Source organism: Ursus arctos, unplaced genomic scaffold (assembly GCF_023065955.2).
Source record: "Ursus arctos isolate Adak ecotype North America unplaced genomic scaffold, UrsArc2.0 scaffold_3, whole genome shotgun sequence".
In the NCBI taxonomy this organism is placed as follows: Eukaryota; Metazoa; Chordata; class Mammalia; order Carnivora; family Ursidae; genus Ursus; species Ursus arctos.
Genome location: NW_026622985.1, coordinates 84,858,824 through 84,868,912, shown reverse-complemented (window position 1 = coordinate 84,868,912; position 10,089 = coordinate 84,858,824). Strand labels below are relative to the sequence as shown.

At 55.5% G+C, this 10,089-nt stretch overlaps 2 protein-coding genes across 3 annotated transcripts; one reads left to right on the top strand and one right to left on the bottom strand.

Moving 5' to 3' along the window:
* The first annotated feature begins 3,836 nt into the window (after window positions 1-3,836).
* Window positions 3,837-8,154, top strand: CYREN (cell cycle regulator of NHEJ). Of its 2 annotated transcripts, XM_026511518.4 has the most exons (4): window positions 3,848-4,162; window positions 5,308-5,580; window positions 6,173-6,248; window positions 7,173-8,154. In XM_026511518.4, exons 2-4 carry the CDS (start codon window positions 5,441-5,443, stop codon window positions 7,431-7,433), a joined length of 477 nt encoding a protein of 158 aa, XP_026367303.1. In that variant the 5' UTR covers window positions 3,848-4,162; window positions 5,308-5,440; the 3' UTR covers window positions 7,434-8,154. The 2 variants fall into 2 exon arrangements, with proteins under 2 accessions (XP_044244443.1, XP_026367303.1); XM_044388508.3 differs by lacking the exon at window positions 5,308-5,580 and having other exon boundaries at window positions 3,837-4,162.
* Window positions 7,649-10,073, bottom strand: TMEM140 (transmembrane protein 140). The gene is made up of 2 exons (XM_048212816.2): window positions 9,704-10,073; window positions 7,649-9,548 (listed from the first exon to the last, which is right to left on the bottom strand). The coding sequence occupies exons 1-2, from the start codon at window positions 9,959-9,961 to the stop codon at window positions 8,958-8,960; spliced, it is 849 nt and encodes a 282-aa protein (XP_048068773.2). The 5' UTR covers window positions 9,962-10,073; the 3' UTR covers window positions 7,649-8,957.
* Between the last annotated feature and the right edge of the window lie 16 nt (window positions 10,074-10,089).

The window sequence follows — 10,089 nt, the reverse complement described above, 5'->3', positions numbered from 1 at the left end:
CCTGGTATCTCTTTCTGGAACACATGCGTGCAGCAGAGCGTCTCCCTTAGCCCTTTGCCCTTGGAGAGGCAGATGTTCCGACGGAGCTGGTCAGCTGTGAGCCGAGGCCCTGCGTGGCAGCTGTGGCCAGCTGTGGGGCTGAACCGTGTGGGAGGTTTGCTTGTGGCTTTGCCTTAGAGCTAGGCCGTCCTGCCTCCCACTGCGCTGGCTAGCTAAGGTTTGTTTGTGCTCTTCCTCTTTCTTTGGGCTCCAGTCAAGGAGGTCATAGTATTCCTTTTCTTCCCTGCGTTGGTGGAGCTTCTCGGGATGAGGTTAGGGTTTGAGGCCTCTGATTCCAGCCGCCCAATCCACCTGGGTGTCCCCGTCCCTCTGCCACTGGGGCTCCACTCATTCTGTCACCTTCGCATCTTTGAGGTGGGCCGGAGCCGCCAGCGCCCTCTGCTGGTGAATGGTGAGAGGACCGGGGCCAGCGGGCCAAGCTTGCTTTTCGTCAGAGGTGGGCGAGGTATGGGTCTCCAGCTCTGACACTTGCAGGGTGGCCTTGTTGCCCAGATGCTCGGAACAGTCATTGTAGGGCCTCTCTGGGCTCTAGCCCAGTTCTGGTGGTGCAAGTCCGGAGTGGGGGGGGGGGGTACTCGCAGTTACCTATGTCTGGAAGGTAAGTGGGTACTAAGGCCTTTGCTCCCATTCTGCTGGCATTTGGAAGAAAAGTAGGGATTTATGTGGCTCGATTATGAGAACACTAGAGACTGATAAGTAGTTACACATTTTTACCTATTTCTACCTTGGTAACCCTCTCTTCAAATGAAGAAAACCAAGACTTCTCCATTTACAATTTTCCCCATCTTCTGCATTGAAACAGCAGATTATCTCCACCACTGATTCTGTAGGACATTTAAGAAGCCATCATGTGTTTCATTTGAGTGAGAGTATTCACTGTTTAGCTTCAAAGTTTTGTTTCAGTTTCTCTTATTACCCATTCTCTCTGCTCTATATGGTCTCCACGGTTACCAAAATGTCTTTAAGGATTGCAAAGAAACAAAGAACACTTGAAAAGCTCTGTCTTCTCTCTTTTCCTTTATGCTCTGGGCCGAACACCCACCTCCCTTTTGTTTTGACTTTGGCTTGAGATTGTGTGGGGTTCCACAGCACACTGCCTAAAACACAAAACTACAACACTGACTAAAAACAAAAAACCCAAGTCCCATTCACCTCTGACCTTTTGAAATTAGCAAATACCGGTGGCCAAACCTGCCTGCTCCTGGCCTGTCTCTCCCCAGCCTTCACTCCATCCTGAGTGCGGTCAGGCTGTGTTCACCCTGGTGTTCCTCCCTGTGCCGCCCATACCCCTTCAGGATGAGCTCGCATCCTCCGGTCAGTCATGTCAAACTTGAATTTCCCTCTCCTTCACAAGAGCTGCTTGGCACCTGCCCAGAACCCCAACAAGACTCCTCCCATTCTCGGCAAGGGGAGCTTATCGGGAAGCCATCAAGCCAGTACAGCTCAGCCCAGCCTATGTACTTGGTATGAGTTTGCCCCCCCCCCCCCGGCTTTGGCCAGGGCTGCTTGAGAGCCCCTCGGGGCCTCCCCCTCGCTGTCCTCCGACCTGACCTGCTTTCTGTGCTTGCCACCTCTGCTGGGCCTGGGAGCACGGAGTTCAAAGCACTTGAGCCGTTGGTTCCGGCCTGTCCAGATCCCACAGCTCGGGTTTTCTATCCCCGCTTGGGCATCTCTCCTTTCAAACAGAAAGCCGCTCACGCAGATGCAAAGGTTTCCTGTTCCTCAGACCTCCTTTTTCAGCTGGTGGTGGGAAGTGGTTTTAGGGAGACAAATATGGAGGGAGCGATTCCACTAAGAACAAGTATTTCCTGTTCCTTTATTCACAAAACAAAATGATGCTTCGCCAGTTAGACCTGGGTTTGTCCTGGCTTGAGAGCAGAGGACCTGGAGGGCAGCAGTTCTAATACTTTTAATGGAACCAGAGAGGCAGGGCCTGTCCCCTTGGTGTTGCCCTCCAGAAAAGACTGGAGGCAGAGTCCAGGTTCAGCCTGCAGCTCAACGACCCCAGTGCACGATAGGTTGGTTTTGTGACTTGAAACCTTTATCTTCGTAAGCCTTGCTTGGGTTAAACCATCCTGGCCCAGCGGGTGAAAGTGCTTTAGAGAGACCCGAAGCGCCACTCAGCTGGAAGAGAGCTTCAGGGTCCGGATCCCCCAAGCTTGGGATGGAGCTCCCCTGTTGTGCACCTCTGGCCCATGGAGAATCATTACCCCATTCTCGGATTTGTTATAAACCACATTTCAAAGGGATCTTGATAATTTCACATTTTGGGGCCAGACGCTCAGTTCTGATCATCCTTTTACCTCAAAGTGAGGCAGGAGAAGGTTCACCTGTGACTGCTCATGCTTGTGTTTTTTTTTTTTTTTTTTAATTTTTTTATTATATTATGTTAGTCACCATACAGTACTTCCCCGGTTTCTGATGTAAAGTTCAATGATTCATTAGTTGCATATAACACCCAGTGCACCATGCAATACGTGCCCTCCTTACTACCCATTACCCATCTATCCCATTCCCCCACCCCCCTCCCCTCTGAGGCCCTCAGTTTGTTTCTCATAGTCCATAGTCTCTCGTGCTTCATTCCCCCTTCTGATTACCCCCCCTTTCTTTATCCCTTTCTTCCCTTACTGATCTTCCTAGTTATTATGTCATGCTTGTGTTTTTTTATCATGTCTGTGACCTGGAGGTTTCTTTGCTCGCCTCTTTTAGCCTGCTGTAAGCTGAGTGTGATTTTAACTAAAACTAGATGCGAGCTCCATGTGTCCACGGCAGTGCTCAGCACCAGGCTGAACACAGACCACCGAGGACACCTGGGAAGCTTTGTGGAGATGCCCTGCTCCCTCTCCCTCTCTTCAGTATTTTTTTTTTTAAGATTTTATTTATTATTTGACAGAGACAGCCAGCGAGAGAGGGAACACAGCAGGGGGAGTGGGAGAGGAAGAAGCAGGCTCCCAGCGGATGAGCCCGATGTGGGGCTCGATCCCAGGACTCCGGGATCACGCCCTGAGCCGAAGGCAGAGAGGCAGAGGCTCAACGACTGAGCCACCCAGGCGCCCCTCCCTCTGTTCAGTATTAGTGACATCTACTTCCTTTAAGACAACAGAAACAGAGGCTTTAATATCTTCTGCACCCAAGGGGCTCACCTTGTGCCCCCTCCCCTGGGATGTGGACCCCCAGCAGGGAGAGTTGAAATGGAGCAAATGGAGCCATGTTTGGGGACTGTTAAAGAGAAAATTATTCATGACAGTTAAAAATATCAAGGCCGACTTTATTCAAAGGCGGGTACTCCAGTGGGTTTTGTAGTAGGGGAGAGCCCCCAGGCTTAACTCTGGATGCAGCAAGGAAAGGGACTTGATAGCCAAAGAGCAGGGTGGCAGCAGTGGATGAAAAGTTGCTAAGAGGAAACACCAGGGGTAAGGGGGTAGGGGTCGGGGGGAGGGCTCTGGCTAAACCCAGCACCAGGATTCTTGCTGAAAGCAATTTAGGTGATAAGACATCACCCGGAATTTGGTGAACGATGAGGAACCCGCCCAAATGTGAGGGTGATCAGGATTGGGGGGCGGGAGTCCCGGCTAAAATGACTTGGTAGGATGCTTGCTAAAACTGGACAATGCAGAGAGGGGCAGGAAGGCTCCAAAGGCAGGGCCTAAATGAGAGCGGAGGAGCCCAAGCAGAGTTTGGTCCAGGAGGAACTGTGAGGCCGCCAGACCAACAGCAGGCGAGTCCTGGTCCGGGCATGGACGCCGACGGCGCCAGCTGCCTGCAGGGGGCGCGCCGGGTCTCCGCTCGGGCAGCGGCCCGGGCCGGAAGTGCCTAGGCCGCGCCGGGCGGGGCCGGGTCCCCACCACCGCCTGGGGCCGTCTCTCCGGCCCGCCCCGGAAGCCAAGAGCGGTGCGTGAGCCCAGGAGGCGGGAAGCCGGGCTGGAGGATCGCTTGTTTGGGGCTGAGCTCTGCCTTGCCGCCCGCTTCCCGGAGCCCCGGGCCCGCGAGCCAGCGAGCGAGCGTTTGGGCGGCCTCCGTCCCGCGGGTCCCGCGTCTCCCGTGGGCAGCCAGGCCCGGCGTGCAGGTCCACGTGCTGCCCCTCCGCTCTCGCCCCCCGCAGGTTGGCACTCGTCTTGCCGCGCGCGGCCGGGGCGGCGCAGGGTCCCCGAGGCAGCGGCGGGCGGTGGCTCGGGAGTGCCGGCACATCCCGAGCGTGCGGGGCCGGGTTTCCCGCAGGCAGCGCGGGCTAGTTCTGGCTTCGCAGGCCCTCCCGGCCGGGCCTCTGCCCTCCTTGGAGCCCCGGCGGCGCGGCGGCCGTTAGGCACAGGGTTTGGCCGGCACGATCCGGGTGCGAGTCCTGGCTGGCTATTTCAAACTTCTTTGTAACCTTGTGCACATTGCAGTCAGTTCCTTGTTTCTAAAAGGGGCTTGATAATATCTGCCTCGGGGTCGAATAAATGTCCGTATGCCTGGCGGCTAGCTGTGCTCGTGTAGTTGGGGGACTATTACCGTTGCCTGAATTTTGACAGCAACGAGGTACGGTACGTTGGCTAAGGTCTGTCCTCTGGCCAGACAGGTTAGGATGATGTCCTGCTCATTTTTTTCTTAAGTTGTAAACAGCCTTCTCGATGAGCAATAAATGATGATGATGCAGAGACGGATCTCTTACTCGTGGCTGGCCTTTTTCTAGGCAAACCTCTGCTCCAGTAAGATCCTCCCTAGGCGGAACCCTGAGCTGCTTTCGGGGTTGACTGCCAGGTGGAAGGGTTCGACTTGTACCCTTTGAGCCCCAGGGTGGGGGCTGAGCTTCAGGGGGAGGGGAGAAGAGAGACCAGGTTAGATGAGAGGCTGCCCAGGGGCCTTCGGGATTCTCCATCCGGAGCCAGCCCCAGCTGTGGTCCCTGATCCCTACTGCTGGCTAAAATCTGGCCAGCCAGAATTATCTTTGGATTAAGAGAGGGAGTGTTGGTTGATTCAACCTCACCGTGAATCAAAATGGTCTTGGGGTTCTCTGTAACCACACCAAGGTAGAGGAAATGAGAAGTCTGAAATTGGGGAGATGAGGGAGAGATGGTGAGAGATACGTTGAGGGTAGGAGAGGCTGGGCACCCTGGGGACAGAGAGCATCTTGGATGGCAGGGAGAAGGGGAATGTCCTATCTTAGTCTCCTGGGCCCTGCTCTCTGGCCTGTCCTGACCAGTAATTACAGCTGATGACTGGAAATATTTTAACTTCTTAGAATTCACTGGACTTTGTTCTTTGTAGGAATTACAGCATGACTCCCATTCAGGACACACCTGTAATTCCTGGTGTGATGAGAGTGGGGTTTGCTGTCCTGAATTAGAAAAGCAAGTCATTAAGCCTGGGCCCTGACTCAGCTTCAGGAGAGAAAAGAGAGATGGGAGACTTAAAATCTGAGGATAAAAAGAGGGTCCTTCCCACATGGATGACAGCCCAGGAGGCCGAGAAGAGAAAGGTTCCAGTGAAGACCCCCAAGGGGAGGAGACCGGCGGCATTGCAGGGGTGTGCTGCAGCAAGGTGGGGCAACTTCTGGTTGGGTTCCCAGGGAATCGGAGGGAGGGATTGGGGGCATCACAGTTGCTGGGGCTGAGCCTTCCAAGTGCTGGAACAGGGAGGTGGGTAGGTGTTTCAGCCCTGCGGAAACCTCTTTAGCCCGCAGGTGCATGGTCAGGAGGGGTGAAGTGAGCCCTCCCCTCACAGACCCCACTCTGCGCATGCATCTCCACGGCCAGACCCTCAAGTGTCAGCTCCCAGGCAGTGCTCTCCCTCTGGCTTGCACACATCAGCCAAGCTCTCAGACACCCTCACCCCCCTCCCTGACTCTTCCTTTTCTAAGTTGTCCTAACTGACCCACCTCCCTTCTGACTCACAGTCCTGCTTTACTGTGGTCATGGGTGCGGGTGGCTGTCAGTCACATCTTGGCCCGATGTCTGTTTGATCTGCTGGTGTGTGGGGCACTGTCAGGAGCTGGCCATCATGCCCTACTTCCAGATTGGAAAGTGGCAGCGGGTGGGAAGGCCTGGGGATGTGGCTCTTGCTCTCATGTTCTTCCCCCTCATGAGACCGGAGACCCGTCTGTCCCCATCTTAGCATCGTGCCTTCCTTTCAGACTCACCACTGTGAGGACCGTGTACTGCATGAGTGAAGCTGAAATGGTAGATGTCGCTCTGGGGATCCTGATTGAGGTAAAGTCAACTGTGTCTCTTCTAACTCTGAGGACCAGAAACTAGACTGGGCCCTTGGTTAATGGCAATAAGAGAGACGCCCTGCCTTCTCAGGTGGCCTTGGGGAGCCCCGTCGTCTGGCATCCCATTTCTTCCACCTGGCCCTTGTCTAGCACTTCTCTCAAGGTCGCGCTCCCCTTGGCCTCTCCCCATGTGAGGTGTGACTTAATGTTTGGGGCTGGACGCCTGGGGAGGGATTGGCCTTGGGAGGGAGAGCAGCTCTCTCTGGGGTGACTCTGTGCTGGAATGTGGAGGGGCCGGAAGTCTTTACCTATTTCTGTTCTCTGCAGGGTCTCAGTTGGGTGAGGTGACTTCTTACCATTGTACTTCTCCTCAGCCGAATGCCACCCAAGTCTCCTGGCTTCTGAAGCGAATAGTACTTGTGCCACCTTAGTGTTGTGTAGTGCTTTGTAGTTGACTGGGTACTTTCGTATATTGTCGCATTTAATCCTTGCCATCACCTAGTGATTGTTATTTCCGGTATTATCCCCATTTTACAGATAAAGAATTTGAGGCGCAGGGCTTTCCCCTTAGTTACACCGCCAATAAGTGACAGAGTTTAGGCTCACACTCAAGTTTTGTATCCCCTGCTCCTTCCATTCTGTCACCCTGCCTTTCCAGATAGGTTTTTCCTGTTTTTCTTTTCTACTTGGTATTCCTCAGGCCCCTGCTCACGTCTCTCCCACATCGGTCATGACTTCTTCAGGAGCTGTGGGTGGGGGGGGAGAGTGGGGAGGGGGAGGAGAGGCTCTGACTGGGGAGGGGTGCTTGACCCGGTCACACGCTGCCTTCATGGTGGCTTCTGCATCACTGACAGATAAGCCCGCGTTCCCTCGGGAAATAACATAATGTCTGTTTTGCCTGTCATTTCTCCTACCCCTGCAGGCCCGGGAACAGGAAAAGTCCTGGGAGTCACCGACTCTGGCTGGCGCTGATAAGCCAGAGCTGTCCCCAACCTGCTTAACTCTGTCACCGAGTTCTCCTGGGAGTAGAAGTGAGGATGAGGACAATGGGAAAGACGCCCTTCCTCCAGGCCTCAGCCCTCCTCAGGGGCACACGGGGTCTGACTCTGCGTGCAGCAGGAGCCCTGAGGAGGACGAGGACGAGGACATGTTAAAATACGTCAGGGAAATATTTTTCAGCTAAGGGACAGACTTCCCAGGACTTTCTGCCCGGGGCGGTGAGGGAAGCCGGCTTCCCCTCCCGGCCCGGGGCCTGCCCCAGGATGCTGACGGGGCCCAGTCCTCCCCTCCCTGGGCTGGCAGATGCCACAAGGAAGGGAAGCCCAGGAGGGTCTGGGCCTTGGAGCTGTCGTGCTGAGTGTGTGGAAGTGAGGAATCAGAATGAGCCACCATCAGAAGTTCTCTCTGCACTGCGCCTCCTCAGCTCGGAGGGTCTGACTTTATTCACTTCCAGGTCCGGGGAAAAGGCGGACGTGGGGGTCACACTTACTGGAACCAAGAGTCAACTTAATTTGAAAGAAGAAAATGTATGGCTGCTACGTTCACTGGAATTCCGACAGTTTAGTTGGCGTGATCTCTCCCTCAGGAGGAAGCTATATGAAACCGAGTTCCCGTCACCCATGCAGCCCGGGAGGCAGATGTCCTGCCCACAGTGCTCTGCCTGCGATCCGCCCCCCACGCTGCCACCTTCCTTCCACTTGGCGGCTCAGCCTCCGTCCCCTGGGCCGTTGTAAAGCGAGAGTGGGACAGGAGCCTGCAGGAGACCCTACAGACGAGAACACGCCCGAGTCCGTATTTCTGTCTGTTCAGTGTGGCTTGGACAGGCATGGAAGGAGGCAGTCGTTTGCTGTCCAGGTTTTCCGATACACACGTGCTGAGAAATACAAACCGTTCCCCAAGGCGAAGGTTGTGCTTTTATCCTTTGCAGTTCTGGGTGGAGAAGTGGAGAGAGGCAGCCTCCACAAACGTATGTGGGACTGTTCGTTCACCTTCCTCTCCTTCCTGGGGAGTTGGTGTATTCTGTTCCCAACTCCCAGGGCTCGTGCTAGGAATGATTTGCCCACTGACGCCCCTGCTTTGTCTGGTTTTGGGTCCAAGAGCCTTTCCAGGAGAGCCTTCAAAGACGCCGAGGCTTCTCTTTGTGCCCACGAGTCTGTCTGGAGTGAATCCCTCTGCCTTCGGGAGTGGTATCAGGGGAGAGGGGCTCATCACATCACACCCACCACAGAGAGAGGGAGCTTGCCGATCAGGGCCCCAAGGGACACGAGGTGCACGCTGTCTCATCATGTTCCCCGTTTGTTGACATAAACCTTCACTGAGTTCCAGTTTGACACTTGGCAAATTATCCTGGAAATCAGGCCTCGTGACAGGAATCCTCTCCCCATCATCCTGAGGATGAAGTAAGAATGGCTTGCTCAGATCAGTTCTTGGGACAATGAGCTAGGTGGCTTGGGCGTGTCCTTGAGAACCTTGGAAGTCCCATAGGACAGACAACCCTGCACAGAGGTCATCCTGCCATTGCTGCCTCCTGGTCTTTTTGACACCGGGTACCCCAACTTCTCTATGGTGGGGCCCGTCTGCTAGGGCTTAAGCTCGGCATTTGCTATGAAACAGGCTGGGAAGGCATACCAGCCCCAGTTTTCTGGCACTTTCTCTGAGCATAGTTCAAACTGAACTCTTGCAATCACACGTAAGCCTTTAGACACAACTAGCAGCTGTCCAGCTCGCTCTTCTCCTCTGCCCTCCGAGGGAACACGACTGTGGCCATCAGCAAGAGGATGAGGAAGGCCTGGGCCGCGCCCAGAGCTAGAAACCCAGACCCCAGGAGGGAGAGCCTGATCCACTTCCATGTGTAGGTGAGGAAGAGGCCCAGGCCGCTGGCCAGCAGCATGGACGACATGGCCAGGAAGCCCACCGCCAGCTGCCACTCTCCCTCGTTGCTATTGCACCAGGCCAGGAAGAGAGGCAGGGGGACAAAGAGCGTGAAGACCAGGGCCCCATACACACCAAGCCTGGCCAGGGCCAGGCCAACCCGCGGCACGCCCAGGGCCTCCAGCTCAGGGAACTGGTGGCACCGCAGGGAGCCAGTGCCCTCGTCCCACAGGCAGAAGTTGTAGAAGCCGATTCTGAGGTTGGGCAAGTCTGTGAGGTTGCCGGCCTTCCAGAGGAGAGCGTAGAACAGCAGGGAGATGACCGCGGCCGTGGTGACCATGATGCCCAGAAACAGCAGCTGCTCGGCCCGCCTTGGTCTGCGGATGGTCATTTTCTCCTGCGCTTTGCACGGTCGCCTTGCGGGTACCTGAGGGAAGTCACATCTGTGAGTGTCCAGGCTCCCTCCCAGGTTCCTCCCAAGCTCGTGTTCTCCCTTCTGGAATTCCATAAACACCTATGGCAACCTCCCTTCCAAACCCAGCAGGACTGAGAAGTTAGGGGGAACCTCCAGGCAGGACCCACCTGGTGACCCAGCCGCCTATCTGGGCCAAGTTCAGGGGTAAGGGCCCCCCGGGGAACTGGGGGTGCCTGACACGGGCTGAGTGCTGCCCTCTGAACAGGGCTCTGCTGCAGTTTCAGCACCAGATGCCACTGGAAACGTTTGTGAGGGAGTTTCTCAGATCCTGACGAGGGTGGGCTTGTCGGCGGGGAAGGAGAAGCCTCTCGGTCCTTGGGGGCCTGAAGGGGGAGGACGGTGCTAAAGGCACAGGGATCCGTCATTCTCTGGGCGACAGCAGCACCACCCAGGAGCTGGAAGAACCACCAGCAGTGGGACCCCGACCAGTCAAGTCAGAACTTCTGAGGTTGGGGCCAGGCACTGGTTGTTCTAGAAACTCTGGAGCGCGTTC